Source organism: Sturnira hondurensis, unplaced genomic scaffold, assembly GCF_014824575.4.
Source record: "Sturnira hondurensis isolate 20B ecotype Veracruz unplaced genomic scaffold, ASM1482457v3 Scaffold0022566, whole genome shotgun sequence".
Taxonomy (NCBI): Eukaryota; Metazoa; Chordata; class Mammalia; order Chiroptera; family Phyllostomidae; genus Sturnira; species Sturnira hondurensis.
The window spans coordinates 8,063,496-8,080,471 of record NW_028095197.1 but is presented as its reverse complement, the minus strand read 5'-3'; the positions used below and the strand labels follow the sequence as shown (position 1 = coordinate 8,080,471).

The 16,976-nt window shown below is 56.5% G+C and overlaps 1 protein-coding gene across 3 annotated transcripts in view; it reads left to right on the top strand.

Moving 5' to 3' along the window:
• The window catches only part of PAX5 (paired box 5), a 163,411-nt gene extending 148,551 nt beyond the window's left edge, over window positions 1-14,860 (top strand). For all 3 annotated transcript variants that reach the window (XM_037035852.1, XM_037035853.1, XM_037035851.1), the window contains exons 9-10: window positions 5,720-5,806; window positions 11,416-14,860. In XM_037035852.1, the coding sequence (XP_036891747.1) occupies window positions 5,720-5,806; window positions 11,416-11,492 (164 nt within the window). In that variant the 3' untranslated portion in view covers window positions 11,493-14,860. The remainder of the gene's footprint in view (window positions 1-5,719; window positions 5,807-11,415) is intronic.
• The last annotated feature ends 2,116 nt before the right edge of the window (window positions 14,861-16,976 follow it).

The window sequence follows — 16,976 nt, the reverse complement described above, 5'->3', positions numbered from 1 at the left end:
CTCAGCGTGCTCAGGGGCAACGCTATCAGACCCCCAGTAACTGGGTTCTCAGTAGGTAAAAGTCCTCCTTCAGCACAAGAGAACTTTCTCTGGGGTGATGATAATGTTCAGCATCTTGATAGAGGTTTGGGTTATACGAGTTTGCACATCTGTCAAAACACAGCAATAGCGCATTTAAAATGTGCACATTTCCTTATGTGTATACTTTACACGCAAAGAAAAAACTCGTAAATAATGGACTTTACTTAATGATATGCATGCTAACATAGTTAGAGGGGAAATGTACTGATGTTTGCAATTTTCTTTGAAATGCATAAAAATAATATGAATGAAAAGCTAGAGAGGTAGAGAGATATATGATAAACAGGTATAAGAAGATGTTTATGGTAGAATTAGGTAGTAGGTATGCCAGTATTCGCCGTCAAATTCTTTCAGCTTTGCTGTGTGTTTGAAAATTCACCAACCTCCCAGGTGTAGATAGGGCTGGAGGGGAGGACTTCCTCTTCCCCCGCTGGCTGCTGGCTTAGCCCAAGGAAGGGTTCTTGGGATGGTGAAAGCCCCAGGGCCCTGCTTTGTCCCTGCCTGACTGTGTGGCCTGGAGACAGGGGAGGTTGAAGGACATTATCCCTCACATTTGTCCCAGTCCTAATAATCTGGACTGTGAATAATAGCAGACATTGGTAAGGTTCAGTATAAGACAACGCTGTGTGTGGAGGGTGGTGGGTCCGTCAGTTCCGGAAGGAGCAGGTTGTGTGGGGTTGGGTGGGAGTGAGTAAGGGGGGTGGTTGCCATTCCTTGGATGTCCAGTGAGAAGCCGAGCCCCTTGGGCCCTGAGCCCCAGCAATGTTGGCTCTCTAGCCTTCGGGGGGGGGGCGGTGGCGAGATGGAGCGCCGCACTCCTGGAGAGTGTTCTTTATCTCCGTCTAGTCTCGCCCTCTGTTTTTGTTCTCCCAAGAGACCAAATAGAGACAGTTCCCAAGCAGCCCTTTTTTTCTGCCTTCCTGACCTCGGAGGACTTTATGTGCCCGGCCTCTGCCAAATCCCTTCTCTTTTCTGAGTCTCAGTTTCTCCATCTCTCAAACCCTCTGCTCCCTTCCTGTTCTGGCGTTTCTGCAGCTCTGTGTTTCTTTCTGCCCCTCAGTTGGTCTCCCCGTCATCCCTCCCCAGCATCCTGGCAGGGAGGAGCTGGGACTGGGTGAGAGGGCTTGTGGAGAATGGCTGAGCTGATTTTGCCCACCATCCATGAAGAGAAGACACCAAACCCTCACCACACAGGGGTGTGCAAAGGTCTTCTGTACCTGTGAATTCATTTCATCTTCTCTGCCAGCTTAAGCAGTAGGGACTTTCCATCCCTCCATCTTACAGATGAGGAAGCTGAGGCCCCAGGCCACCCAGGCTGTTGGTGCGAAAGGAAGCCTCTGTGGAAACGCAGCAGAAATCTTGGGCAGGACATGGGACCCTTCCAGGAGGTGGGGATGGGGGTTTGAGCCAAGTTAGTTGATGTCAGGATGCCAGGAGAAGCCAGCCGTTGTTGGCGTTCTTAGTCCGGAGCCATTTTCTGTCATCTCCTTCAGGGTGGGCGGCTCTGGGCAGGAGCAGAGGGTGGTAGAGCACACCTGTGGGCCAAGAGCCTGAAAGGGGGCCAGCCCTCTGTTCTTGGTCCTGTAGATGGCAGCTGAAGCGGCGTCAGTCCTGAGCATCCCGAGTTCCATCATGTACCATCTGTCTAGTCTCGTCTCCCTGCTTTTACGCATTCGGTTGCCCCCCTGGCCTCACCACTTCCTTGCCCAGGGCAGAGAACACCAACAACTGCTGGCCTCTGGCACCTTGACATCAGGACAAGCTTGACACAAACCCTCGTGCCATGCCTCATCAAAGAGTCCCATGTCCCCCTGCAAGGTTTCTAGGACTTGCCAGGGAGACTCACTTTCGCTCGCTCACCTCTGTCTCAGGCTGCCGGACATCACTGAGTTCTTGGCCTCTGACCTGCACTGCTCTTGGACCACGTTCTTTCACCCCACTTCACCCCACCGATCACCCGAACACAGCACTTAGCCACTCCCCTCGAGTTCCACATGGGGAGAAAACACCAACTCAGTTGCACAAGGAGTTCGAGTGTATAGCAGGCTTCACTAAATGTGTGGGAGGTGGGGGAGAGGAGGGCTATAGTCCCCAACACAAGTGACTTAGTGGAAAGAGGTGCAGAGACCATGGTATCCTTTGTGCTGGGAGGTCATAGAGAAGGTGGTTACCGTGTGGTCTTTGTGGTCAGCTGGCTGCACCCCTAGGAGCCCCGACAATGAGCCAGAAGGGGCATCTTTCCTTTTCTGCCCTGAGAATACCGTTGCTGGACTTGAGGATTATCATTTTGTGTCTTTGGACATTGCAGCTATACCATCTCCTGGGCTCAGGTTCCCTCTCACTTGGACCGTGCCAGCAGCCCCCCGTCTGATCCCCTGACCTGACCGGAGGGTCACCTCCTCTGGCCTGTTCTCCAGATTCTGGCGCTCCCTAGTCTGAAGGTGTCCCTAGTCCTGACCCTAATGGAGCAAAACAGAATGTTCCTGTATTGCCCCATTCTGCTCAGTGGCTGGCCTCTGCTGGAGCCTCATCAAGACTTGTCCATGTAGATAGAGGTCACATGCTGACCAGTCCACCCCCAGACCTTTGCTGTGCCTGGGATGCCTTCCCTCCCTCTGCTTATCAACACCCTGTCAGTCTTGGCTCACACACTCTCCCCACTCCAGCAAGTGTTCCCAGGGCTTTCCCCGGACCTTCTCTTGACTGGACAAGACTCACTTTTCTAAGCTTCTGTCATGGGATTTGACTGCTCCTTGGGTGTCACGATCGTGGTGAGTTCGGCCAAGGAAACGGAGCAGCAGATTGGAGCCTCCAGACCCAAGGAGAGCCCGCATCAGGGGCCCACCGAGCCCGGAGGAGGGGACCTCCCTCCCTGTGAGGCCCCTGGGAAGTGAAAATCAGGCTCAGCAGACAAGAGGGGCTTTAGACACTTTTGGTCTTATCTGCCCTTTTACAAATGGGAGACTGAGGCTCTGGGTGGGCCATGTGCTTATCTTGTTAATTCTGCCTCCTTCTCAACGATGCCATCTCTGTGGAGGCAGGGAGTTTTGTCTGTTGAGTTAACATCTCTATCCCAATGCCTATCTAGCCCAGGGCCTGGCATCTAGCAGGCACTGAAATTTATTTAAGCACAATCATCAAGATATGTTGCATTGGGCCAGTTCTATGGAGAAAAACAAATCAGAAAAGAGGGGTGGGGGAAGGAGATTCCATTTTAAATGCGGTGGTCTGGGGAGGCCTCACGGGGAAGACAGTGTTGGAGCAAAGCCTAGAAGGAGGTGAGGGGAAGGCCCGTGGGAGCATCCGTGCAAAAGCGTTGTATGGTAAGCCACCGGTGCTTTACCAAGTGCCAGCTGTCCACTGTGGTCTGGGGGTGGTCAGCACACAGAGGGAGTGACACACAGCGCAGGGAAGAGTCAGACTCTGACCTGCAGGGTGGACACTCCAGCTCACAGGGGCTCCTGAGCAGTCAGGGCGAAGGAGGTGCTGTGGGAGACTGAGAGCGTCTGAGGCCGGGCGGGGTGGGAGCCTTCTCCCAGGAAGAAGCATCTGAGTAGGGCTGCTGAAGCCAGGTGTGTGGGAAGGGGGTGGAGGATGGCGCACAGCACTGACTCGGGTCCATCTTCTACAGGAGCTGGAGCCATTTAGGGCTCTTCGCCAATTTGGGACAAGGTGGGGATGTGGGATGGATAGCACAGACGTAATTAACTAATTAACTTTAGCTAAGGGGACCCAAGATGTCCTTTTAGGGGCTGGAGATCAGGGAGGCTTCCTAGAAGAGGTGGGCTTGGAGCCTGGCCCAGCAGACAGGCATGACGCCATCAGATGAAGATGGAGAGATGGCCTCGGCCAGTGCAGCTCGTGCCCTGGGCCCAGGTGCAGCGCTGTCAGGAAGTGCCTCTGATGGGGCAGCTTTGCCGGCGCCTGCCCAGGGCCTGGATGAGAGGGCGGTTGTTCCCCTTCTCCAGGCTGCTCTGTCTCTCTGCTCCCCCACCCTGCCTCTGAGGGGGAGGAGCAGCAGCAGCAGCAGCAGGAGGAGGAGGAGGAGGAGGAGAAGGTGCCTGGCTCTGATGGATATGCGGGGCTGGGCTGCTGCATGCAGCCCAGCACTGTCACCACGCTCTCCCTCCGATGCCGGAACCTGACACCCTGACCACTGAGGCATAAAAAACAGAGAATTGGAAGGCTCAGCCTGTCAGGCTGGGAGTGGCCCCCAGAGAGGTCTGGGGAGGAGTGCACGTGTGGATGTGTGTGTGCGCGCGCACGCTCTGCCTGTGCAAGTGGGGAGGTGGAAAGGAGGCCAGCTGGGCCCAGGGGTAAGAGCAGCTGGCCCCTCAGGCCTGCTTTATTGTTCCGGCCACACCTGGCTAAGTCCTGCAGGCCCTCCTTTGGGTCTAGGCTGGCAGGGGGAGAGTGGTGCTCCCATTCTGATGTCTGGCTGGTCCCTCCTGGGGGCTCCTACCCTTTGGGCATTTGGCATCCTTAAAAAGAATCTGTGGAAGCTTGTTTAGACTGAGGGTGGTCCCGCGGGCAGTGTAACTCCTGTCACCGTCGCCAGGGAGGGGCCCACATGTTCTGTAACCAGTGCCTTCAAAAGCCACTCTGCAGCCAGCTTCCAACACAGCCTGGGCCAGGCACTGGGGGACTCTGCACTGAGTCAGGCCCAAACCCTGTCCCCCAGAGTGTGGTGGTAGGCCAGCCACAGGGAGGAGACAGGCAGCAAGGTCATAAGGAAAGGAATTTTGAACTCTCCTCCTGTGACTGGCTGGCGGTAAAGAGGCTCTCCAGGGACTGGAAGGGAGAGCTCGGGGACGGGCCAGGCATAGCATCACTGTGCTGTGAGCAGCTGGACAAGAGGGAGCCATCCTCAAGTCCCGCCATGCCCCACCACACACCCCACACTGTCCCTACCCTGGCACAGCTGCAGTTCCCGTCTGAGCATGCCCACAGCCACAAGCGGATGTCCCTTCCCCAGTGCCCAGCGCCCCCACTCCCTCTGCTGTGTTCCACTTTCGGCTCATCCCTTCACCTCGGCAGAGTGCCGTCTGCCTTCTCCTGGCAGAGGGCCTGACTTTACATCTCATCTTCCCTATTGGCTTCCCTATTGGCCTGACTTTACATCTCATCTTCCCTATTGGCTGAGGCCTTGGGAGCAGCCACCTCCGGATTCTCCGCACAGAAGGCCAGACTAGAGCTGAGGTTAACTTGGCTCCCAGTCCACAGCCACTCAGGCAACATGTGGGACGTGGGGTCCTGGAGCAACCCCAGGGAGGGCTGAGAACCAGGCAGTCTGGGGCTGTGGACTTGGGTGGGCGTATTGAGGTGGTTTGTGAGAAGATCAGCACACCTGTCTCCTATCGCCTGCAAAATGGGCCAATAGCCCCAGGGAACACCCGGCACATGGTGTTTCCTGGTACACAGGTGGGAGGCTGGTGTTCACTTCCACTGGAGACAGGAAAGAGCCATAGGGGCAATTAGACAATGCCAGTGACAGCTGTCCTCTTCCTAAGGGTGGGTACTGGACCTGCCTTTATTGGTTACGAAAGTACCTGCAATTTGTGTAAGAGACGAATGCCACTGGCATTTTCCGAACTTGCTTTGACGTTTGGTTCGTTTCTCTCCCACCCACCACATGCAGGGAGTGAGTTTTCCGGGAGCCCCTACAGCCACCCTCAGTATCCCTCCTACAACGACTCCTGGAGGTTCCCCAACCCGGGGCTGCTCGGTGAGTACTGGCGGAGGCCCTGCGAGGGCCCTGGGCCATCAGCTGCCCCATCGAGTCCCCTACGTGGGCCAAGGTCCCTCAACATCCCGACGCCCGGTCACTGAGGTGGGGTGGGTCGCTTTCCCAGAAACATGCCATCTGGGGATTGTGCTGGGGCCTTAGGACAGTGACCACCACTGTGGGCCTGCTGGGGCTCTGATTCCCAATCACCCCCCAAAAAGGTGTTTTGGTGGATACGGGAAAATGCCACAAAACAGGAGCAAAGACAAATGGGGCATTGAGGTAGAAAGAAGAAAGCAGGGAAAGTGCCTACCCCAAAGTAACTTATAGTTCTTAAGATCATTGACTATTCATTCAGATGAGAAGTTTCTAAATAAGAGACAACAAAGAGGCCAATTCAGATTGATTGATAGTGGCTACCTGTCTTGATGAGGGCTTGATGAGGAGCAGGGATTGATTAGTGATGTCTGCTGTGGTCATTGCCATAGCCAGCTCCATGGGAAACGGATTACTTTGTGGCTACAGACCTGCCAAGGCATGCCATTGTAAGCTCAGCTGGTGCCCAACCTCTGGCCAGGCCTCAGACTGCAGGTTGTCAAAGGCTGGGGCCAGCCTGACCTGTGAACCTCACCTAGATACCTGGGCCATCCCAGAGACCCAGCAGGGCTGCTCAGTTCTCAAAAGGCCTTTTGTCTTGTTGAAATGAACTTACTTGAAACCAGCGTGCCAGCTGGAGCCGAAGGTTCTGAAGCCTGAAGCAGGAGCCCAGGCATCATAAATGTCACTCACCTCCCAGGGGCAGAGCCAGCCAATTGGCCTGCAGGCAGAGCACTGACCCCTCCCTCAGCAGTCAGCTGGGAATTTTCCTCAAAGGCCAGACAAGGACTTGCCTCTGAGACCATCCAGTTTTGTCTGTCCAGCTTAACAGGGCTGCTTAGGACAGACATATGGCATGCACACCATCATTTGCCTTCCATGCACTCGGGCCTTGGGCTGCCCAAAGCATTTTGGTGCATTTTGCACCATTGCAGGTGAAATAAGGAACAATACTGATTACTGCTGCGGGCCCCTGTGCCTAGAGATTTCCAGTTTTATAGACAACTAGGCACTTACTGTTTACTAGTGGCCTCCTGGAGGGGCTGAATCTGTGGGCTGACCTCTCAGACTTCCTTTTGGGTTTTAGTAAAAATTACTCCTAAGTATTGAACCACTTACTTAATGCTTTACCTTAAACCCTTTGCCAGGAGGCCCTGAGCTTTGAGGTGGCCAAGCCATCAGTCTCAGGAGGTAAAGGCTGGCCATGACCTCCCTGGGCCAGTCTCTCAGCAAGGGTGAGCTTGGGGGCGCCTCCCTGCAAAGCAACCTCAGACAGAGTCCTGTCCCAGAGCTGCTGTGAAACCCACAGGGGATGTGGCGAGAAAGAGGCCTGGGCCAGACTACCTTCTATGGGGCATGACCCCAAGAAGGTCACGATGACCTAGGACCTTTATATATGACTATAGGAGACAAGTGGGGGCTGAAATCAAGCCTGTGCATGACACAAAGCCCCAAATCCTGGCACAGGGCCCACAGCTTCCCAGAGGGGGCACCTTCTTCTAGTTCTCATGATGCACCCCATAGGCCCATTTGCCTGGGGGTCCAAGAGGCAGAGGAGTGGCAAAGGGCTGGAATAGGTGGTGGGTGGTCTGTGGAGCCATGGATGGGATGCCCTGAGACTGAGAAGTTTGAACTGATTGTGTGGGCAGCCAGGAGCCCAAAGGGATGGCGAAGAGAAGGTGGGACTACACTGTATCTGAGATCTTTGCTGCTCAAGCTGGAGTAAAATCCTGTTACTAAACGTGGGCTGCGTGCCTGGTGTGGAGAAGATGCAGATTCTGTCCCAGGGAGCTCCCAGGCTTCGGGTGAGGGAGCCCTGTGCAAGTGTGTCTGTGCTGGGAGGGGCCCAGAGCCTTCAGGTGCCCAGAGCCTCAAGGGGCCAGATCCTCGAGGGGCCAGAGCTGACATGGAGAGGAAGAAGAGGAATCAGAACTTTGTTTACCCAACGGAGCACTTGGCCAATGGTGCAGGCACTGGGCAAAACCCTTCCTGTGGCTTAGCTCACTTTATCCTTTCAACAGCATGTACTGTTATCTCTCTTCTACGGAAGAAGAAAGTGAGACTCAGAACAGTCAGGTAACTTACCTGAGATCACACGGCAGGCAGATGGCAGAATGAAGGCCCAAACTCAGGTCGCCTTGCTCCAGAGCCTGTATTCATACATAACCAGTGTGTGACATGGGGGTCTCACTCTCCCTGACCGACCCACTCAGAACAGCACCACAGCCAGGAAGAGAGGCCTCCCCGTCCACAGGAGGAAGCCTTGAGAATTCTCAATACTCAGACCGTGTATGGGATGAGAACAGCTCTGGTCTGTTGTTGAAAGCCAGGTGACTGTATTCATCGGTCAGGCTCTCAGCTGCAAACACTAGAATGCACTTTGGCTGGTTTAAGCAGAAAACAAATCTATTAAGGGATATTGGGGGCTCCCAGAATCTCTGGGAGGACCCAAGAGACAGGCTTGGGACCCACAGCCAGGAACAACACCCAGCTACACCACCAGTGTAAACACACTGGCTGTCGCTAGCTGGCGCCCCCAAGTCACCCACTCTGTTGCCGGGGTGCCCGAGAGCTCCACCCGGCCACTGCCCAGAGCGGGATGCTTCTGTCACCCATGCCCAGCTGATGGGGTCTCAGCCCATCTCCTCAAGTCACTCCCTTCCTACCCAAGGTCATACATAAGAGGGTCTACCTGGCAGAGCCCATATGACACATCTGTGCCCTAGCAGCAAGGGAAGCTGGGAGAATGAGTTCTGACCTGAAGCTCTGAGAGGCAGGCCTCATACAGCAGGAAAACAGAAAAGGCTTAAAGGACGCTGGGCAGCTACAGATGTGAGAAATGGCCCCTGTGCTGCCTGAGTCGATGACCTGGGGAACCATGGCCAGGTCATCAGCCAGGCTGGGCCTCAGGTGTGAAATGAGGATGATCACCACTGGCAGCTTTATTTAAGCAGCAGCTGAACACGATGCTCCCTGGAGGCCCACTTTCCTGAAGATGAGTGAGGTGCCAGGCTCACTCTCCCACAGTCTTGCAAATAAGTCCCAGGCCGTTGGGACTTTACCAGCCCGCCTTTATTACAGAGTGTCTTCCGGGCTTTATCTGGAAGGGTCCCACGGAGCAGGGGAAGTGGACTGATTTCTGCCGTCTGGGGAGGGCACCAGGGTGCAGGAGCCCGCTCTGAGGCTCCGTGGTGCCCCTGCTAGATCAATGGGCGATGCGGAAACTGGCGAGACCCTCCACATACACTGCCCACCCCTGGGCGGGCCTGGCTGAAGCCTCCTCCACAGACATGCCACCAAAGTAAGGGTGACCAATGCCGCCTAAAGAAGTCACACACCCACGTCCCAGGAGAACCCTCCTCCCCACTGAGCCTGCTCCTCAGCAGCCGCCTGCCCNCCGTGGTGCCCCTGCTAGATCAATGGGCGATGCGGAAACTGGCGAGACCCTCCACATACACGCCCGGGGGTTCATGCCCTTACACACACTGCCCACCCCTGGGCGGGCCTGGCTGAAGCCTCCTCCACAGACATGCCACCAAAGTAAGGGTGACCAATGCCGCCTAAAGAAGTCACACACCCACGTCCCAGGAGAACCCTCCTCCCCACTGAGCCTGCTCCTCAGCAGCCGCCTGCCCGGGCAGGGCAGCGTGACCCAGCAACTGGGGGCCGCCAGGCAGGCGGGGCCAGTGGGAGTGGGGGCCGGGCAGGAGGTGGGGAGACGGGCAGCAGCGGTCAATGAGGATTAGAAAGGGAGTGTCCGTGGCTGCTGTACAGGGATTGCAGAGTGAGTGGGAGCCCGGAATGACTGTGTCAGGAAGTAAATTGATGATAATGTGAATTAGAGAGGAAAAATGACAGACGAAGGGACGGTTTATTCTAGATGAAGGTCTAACGGGCGCCAGGAAGACAGACTGCTTTGTGAAGTGGTGTTTTCATTCCTCACGGTAAACGCAAGCGTTTTTGATTTTGCCCCGGAACCTCAGACCCTCGTGCTGGGCCCCAGGCAGCCAGCCTGGTGAGAGATTAAGCACTGAGAGCCGAGTGAGTCAGAGCAGAGGCGAGAGACAGCGGGGCAGGGGACTCAGGGGGCGAGGCAGGGTCCTCTGGGCAGGCTCACTCCCATTTCCGGTTCCCAAGGCCTGTTTGTGGGGCAGCCCCTGCTCCTTGGCCGTGCCCAGGCTTGCAGGGACAGCACACGTGTCCTAACACTGTCCCCTTGGCACAGAAGAGAGAAGAGAGAGCAGAGGAGGCTGACATGTGTCTCTGAGTCAGGGCTCTGGCCGGGGAGGTGACAGAGGAAGCAGCAGATTACTTCATCTCTGGGAATACCTAGGCATGGGAGTGGGGGCCGCACCCTCAGGAACAGCACAGCAAGGCACTGCCCACTCCTCCCCCCCAGTCACTGCTGCCCAGGCCACCTGCCTTCGTGGGGGCCAGGGGAGGCGGCAGTGTGTCTGCTCATCGGGGCTGGGTTTGGAGGGTGGTGGCTGGTGCTAAAGTGCCACTAGCTATCTGAGCCTTGGGCACAGACTTACTCTCTGTGCCTCAGTTTCCTCCACTGCTAAATGGGGACAATACTATTTCTACCTGATAGAATTGTGGAAATTAAGAGTTCATGGATTACAAAAGCACCTTCCTGTCCTCACCTCGTGGTGCTTCTTACACCTCCTTTTACAGACAGACCAGACAGCTGAGGCTCGGGGGAGTGGGGCCACCTGTTCAGGGGCACTCAGCCATGAGTGACAGAGCCTGGCTGGCAACCTCCAGGCGCTAGTGCCCAGTTATGATATGTGGGAGAATTGCCAGGATTGGTTTGGATTTGGGCGAGATTTCAGGATCAATACAGGTCACCTCCCCTGGGAAATTAAGCAGCTTGCTATTCCCACCCCAGCATGGTCTAGGAGGGCTCCCAGGGCCCCAGCTGCTGTCCACTTGGCTAAACAGAGTCCAGCACAGGGGCACAGCCGGGAACTGAGCCAGGGACGACAACTGGAACTCCAGACCCGGCTCAGGCACTGAGAGGCGCATGGCTTTGGGTGCTGGCTTTGGTTTGTTGGGCCCCAGTTTCCCCACCTGGAGAAGGAAGAGACGACCTAAGGTCTCTGATCTTGGTGGTTCTAGGACCTTGCCGGTTTCCCAGGGTCCCCTTGTGCCACTTCTTTCCCTGGGAGGGTGAACGCAGATCGAGGCTCCTGGAGGCCGCATCCAAAGCATGCAGTCCAATAACGCCACCCAGAGACAGTGGGAGGGTACAGGGCCCTCCCGCCGCCCCCACCCTGTCTGGAGGTCAGAGGAGCCAGGCCGTCTCCCCATGTCCAAATCTTCTTGTCCTCCAAGCCCAGCCTGACCCGCTTCCTCCAGGAAGCCTGAGCCTGACAGGATAATCTTGCGTCCCCCAGAGCTCTTTTCTCAGAGCTCCGATCCCCTTCTGTCCTCTGAACATGGGCCTCGGGTACTGGGCTGCAGGCCCAAGGTCACCCTCCAACCTCCATGCCCTCTTCTCTCTCTTCCAGGCTCCCCATACTATTACAGCGCTGCTGCCCGAGGAGCTGCCCCGCCGGCAGCCGCCGCTGCCTATGACCGCCACTGACCCTCGGAGCCAGGCAGATGCCAAGCACTTATGACACACATCGCTGAGGGCGATAGCCTCCCAGCCCCCTCCAAAGACAGCCAGAGGGGCCCAAGGAGACCATCTCCCAGCAAGCTCTCACTCTCCTGAAATTCTGCCTCCCCTTTCCTACCAGGGACTTGGGGTTCTATGGTATGGGTGCCGGACTTCTAGACACCTGTCCATTTCTAAGAGTCAATTGCTGAGCTTCTCCCAACAGTGATGAGGTCTCACAAACCAACAGACTGTTCTGCACATCACTGCAGCCCAGCCAGCCTGCCCGTGCCCCAGCTGCCTGACCATCTGCCGTCTTCCTGCCACAGGCCTGGGACGGAGACCTTGCTTTTGTCATTTCAACAGCACCTGTGTAAATACCTTCTTGCTTTTCATCCGGGCCCGAGGGTCCAGCTGAGCAGACTGCCCACCGCTATGCATTCGGCACTCCCAATGCGTCACAGGAGGTCTTAGACCTGTGCGCAGAGCGTCCCCTCTGCCCTGGGTGCCCCCGTAGCATGGGCACGGAGCTGTCCATGGCACTGAGGATGCCCAACTTGGGGCCTTAGCCTCCCGCTCTCTGCTACTTCTTTAACGTCTGGACTGGGACTCTCACAGGAATGGTGCACTCCAAGCCCTTCCCCACCCCTAGGTGAGACTCCTCCCCAGGAGAACCACACTTCGGGGAGGTACCCTGGCTTCCTCCCATCCGTTTCCTTGGGCCCGTGCAGTGGGAACAGCCCTTTTCCATATATCAAACAACTCAAAGAACCGTCTGGGAGATCCCTCAACTACTGTTCTGAAGTAAGATGCCCCAGGTGCTGATTGCATTGTGGACTTGGAACCTTAGGGCTGGATGGGACCCAGGAGATAACGGTCCAAGGTGGGGCCTGAGGCCCTCCTGATCCCCCCCAGTCCTTGGAATCGCCAGCCTGAACTGCGTGTGCTTTCTGAGGCATTCCCAGGCTCTGATCCCTTTGGACACCCACCACAGACACTGCCTCCACCCTCCAGGACCCCAGCGAGTGGGTTCTGGGCAAGCCTGTTCTGGCATGTAGACAACGATGAGCGAAAAGGGCTCTGCCTGCACCGGAGATGCACACGCCTGTAGCAGTCCGCCTCAACTTCAACTTCCTGAGCAGCCCTTCTGCGCCCTCGAGGAGCCCAGCCTGCCACTGGGACTGGAGGAGCTGGGGTGGGGGCAGATACTGACCTTCAAATAGTGGGTATCTACCTGTTGCTACAAGGGGCCGAAGTGGTCAGGGTGATGGCCAAGGGCCATGAGAACTTGGAGGCGGAGTTGTAGGACTCGCAGTGGGAGGAAGTGGTCAGAAAACAGCCAGCTGGGAGGGTATAGAGGATGACCTCCTGGGAGAGGGACAGGGTGGGCAGTGAGGAACTGGCAGGTGAACTGGGAATGGTTTTGAGATAAGGGTGCTGGGAACCACCAGCTCTTTGCCTAGGGCCTCAATCCCTTGCGTAGTCTCTCTTTCCAACTCAGAACAACCAGGTGGAGGCTCTGTCTAAATCTGGGCTGAATTGCAGCAGTAACAGTGGGCTTTGCATTTCATGGGACAATGTCCCCAATGTCTGCATGTCACCAGGCTGGCAGAGAGCTGGGGCAGAGAAAGTCTGCACTTGAAAGTCTTGGCCCTGAGAGGTCTTGTCCTGGCTACACCTGGCTGCCATAGGACCTCAGACAAGACTTCTCCCCTCTCTGAGCCTTGGGGCAGGGCCCTCCAACAACTCTCCCCTTCCTCCGTCTCTCCCAGGGAGCTGGGCAGGCCCTCCATGCTGAGCAAGCGTATGCAGGTGAACACCTGAGTCCCGCTAATATTCAGACTGAGTGGGAAACAAGAGCACCCAGAGGTGTGGAAATCAGTCTTGGGGAAGACCTAGTCCAGCTCCCCTCAAGGGAAACTTCCTCAGCTGGACCTAGTCCAGCTGGAGGAAGCCAGGGACCACACCGGGAGACAGAGCAGATCTCCTCTGGCCACTGCCAAGTGCTTCCTCCCCAGCACCCTGCAAGGTGGTGGGACAGAGAGGAAACTGAGGCTCAGCAAAGTAGAGTCCCCAGGCAGTGACTGGCAGAAGTGGGGCTGGGACTTGGCTCCTGACCCCTGGCACGTGGCGATCCTCCCATCCCTGGGGAGGGAAGTTGATGGTGAGGCAATAGGAGGCAGATGGGGTGGCCTTGGGCTGTTAGAACTGCGGAGAGAGTCTAGTCTCCCAGGGTGGAGGTGGAGCCTGTGAGCTTACTGCAGGCACACCATTGTCACAGAACCTGCTGGATGAAACAGTTCCAGCCTCCACCTGCCAGGCAAGACAGAAGGAAGTAGAGCAGCTGCCCCCCGCCTCCCTTCTGAAGGAAGCAGAAGGGTCAGGGGTCTGCTGCACAGACCTCTCAACCTCTTGTGTCCTTGGATCCTAATCCCTCCTGTGGTCTCAGGCTGTTAATAGGTCAGCCTTCCCTGGACTGGCTGCCTAAGGCACAACCGTCCTTCCTCGGCAAAGCCCGCCTGGCCCCACCAGCACCCTCTACCCATCCCGTTCCTCCTCGGCACTGAGAGGAGCTCCCTCCACACCTTTCCTCTCTCCCCTGAGGCTCTGCGGGTCCTCAGACTGCGTTTGTACTCCTTAGACAGCCACTGGTTTCTTGGCTGCCAAGCAGAAGCACAAGAGCACACGATGCACACACATGTTCTTACACTCACAACTGCTCTCACCCACAGAGTTCCCACGCTGCCCAGTGGGGCTGCCTGGGAGCCTGGAGAGAAAGGTTCCAAAGGACACAGTCGTTGATGCCAGAGGATTCTAGATGGAAAACTCAAGGCCAGGGCTTTCACCAGCATCATGGCAAGAGGCCTGGGACGTTTCTCCATGGGCTTCTAGCCCCATGTTCTAGCTCTGACTTTTTGGAAAGGACATTGTGGATTTTGTGAAACTTTTTGGTACCGTAGTCTAGCTCCAACCTGGAGAAATCTGATGACATATCACACCCGGCGTCCCCTTCCCCAGGCGCCTTAGTTCGGGTTAGCCCCTCATAACCGACATTGGTATGGTGTTTCGCAGATCTGACCCCCCCAGGGGCCGTCACGACGCTCATTTACAGCTGGGACATGGGAGATTTAGGGCTCACAGGGCGAAGTGAGGTGAAGTGAATTCTTACATCACAGGGCCCAATTCGCTCTCAACAGAATTGTGCTTCTGTTGTGGGACAGTGTGGCTTAGAGACACACTGCCACCCCCGAGAAACCGTCCAGACCTGCAGTGAGCAAAGAAAGAACAGAGGGCCAGGGGCTAGCCTGACGGAGGAGCCTGGGGCTGGAGGTGTCGCTGGTCCAGCCTGAGTCTCAAACACCAAAGTCAACCCAAAAAGCCTTTGCCCAGACTCACAGCAGCCCTCCTGACTCACCCAGACCCCCTTCCTGCTGTGCCCTGAGGCTCACAGGAGATTGACCGGAGCTTGTCCAAGGCCACCCCACAGGCCTGCCAGGGCCTGGACATGGGCCCGGCTCTGACTCCCAAGGTCAAGGCCTCCAGGGTCACAAGATGCCTGCTCACTCTTTTCTTTATCTTTTCTGCTGTGGGTCAGACTCCAGGCCTGGCAGTGATGATACGCAGGAGTCCCCAGGCAGAGTCATCGGGGCCATCGGGGTGCCCACAGTCCTGGGAAATACAGATCACCATCTCCAAGGCCCTGACCCAACTGCTTCCTGGGCCAGGCAGGTGGAGTAAGCTTGTAACTTGGGTGGGACATGAGTCAGCATGGGCGGTGGGACCCGAGACCCAAATGCTGCGTGCCCCTTCCAATGGCACTCAAGTGTGAAAGCTTTTACACTGCTCTGTCCACCAAAAATCATGTGCCTATGGGCCACTGATCACCAGCCTGTGACCTCAACCTTTCTCCAGTGCCCCTTTGCTTCTTCACCTCCTTGCCCTTCATCGCAAATGTCGGGGTGTTGGGAGCCCCTGGTTCCTGTCCTCCTCCTTCCCCATCCTGGGCTCCTGTAGACAGTTTGTGCTTGAAGGAAGGTGAGGTCAGTTGTCAGAGGTGGCGGGGGGAGGGGACCGTTGACTTTGAGGGTAGGTCAGTACCGCCGGGGCCTTTCATGTGTGCAGGGAAGAGTCCCAGACGTGACCGCAGGGCACTGAGGGGTGACATCCCTTCATGTGAAGTCATATCCCAGAGCAACTGCCCTGCTTTTGGCAGCCCCTGGCACCAGCCACCCCTTCTGCACGACATTCCAGCTGACTTTAGCTCCTAGCCATGAGGAGCAAATCTTAAACAAACCAAGCACTCCTGAGGAACACCTGGAAACCAGATGCGTCTGAGGCACAGCCGCCCCGAGGGTAGAGGAAAATCCAGGCCCCGGTAGGCCAGGCCCAGACTGGAGCCGGTGGGTCCCACCGCACTCTGAGCTGGACCGGCTCCCCCGCGGCCCTACTAAGAGGCTGACTCTGTGGTCTGGGACTTGTCGCCCATCTGGGAACCTGCCTCAGATGGTTTCCAGGCACGCACATCAGTGCTCCTGGAGAATTTATTCCTTTGGTTCTTTTGTCCTGGGAGAAGTCCAAGGCAAATGCTTTTCTTCCAAGGTAACAAAATGCATTATTGGAAAGTTGGACAGTCAGGCCGTGACTCCTAGCCAGCGGTCTGTCCCACCTCCCGGCAGCCCCTTCAGCCCCTTGTCCCCTTCTGTCCCCATACCTCAGGATTCCCTCTTACATATTCATGGTGGAGACACAGTGTTGGTCCGCACTTCCTCACTGTCAGCTCCTGCCTCCAGAGTGGCGGCCAGGTCCCCGGGGCGAGGCAGAGGACTGGAAGCAAGTCCCTTGCCTGCTGCCCTGACGAGGGGGCGATGCTTCTCTGACATGGCTGCTTGCTGGAAGCAGGCAGGCCCCAGCCTTCCTTTCATCCACTCTAAGTTCTCAGCATTGGGGTCCTGTTCCTCCACCCCCCAGAATCAAAGGGGACCACAGGGTTCTAGAGTTTCAGGCCGTGTGCTCCCAAGGGGGTCGTCTCAAGTTGGGGGGTAGAATCACCACCATTCAGCGTGTCTGGGTTTTCTCCTTCTCACATCTTAGACTCCTGAGCGGCTCAAGGGGAAAATGCAGCTATTTATCTGTTACTGAGGGAATCTCCATGCATTCTACAGTGGGCTGGGTCTCGGGTAGTGCGTTCAGTGTGGGCAGGAGAGAGAGGGCAGGAATCTGCCTTTTGGTTTGGGGCAGCTCTGACCAAGGCCCGAGCAGGGAAGCATGGGGAACGGCAGGGGAGTCGTGTGTCCCTCCCTGACCCTGAGGCCTGACTGCAGGAGGCCACGTTGCAGTCTCCCCAAACCCAATCACTCTGTCCCATGACTGGGGATGCTGGGCTGCCCTTATTTCCTAAATCACAATGCTTGTGGCCAGTCCCTCATTGTCTCCAAAAAGACCATTAAGAACAAGTGATTTGGGATGATGGAT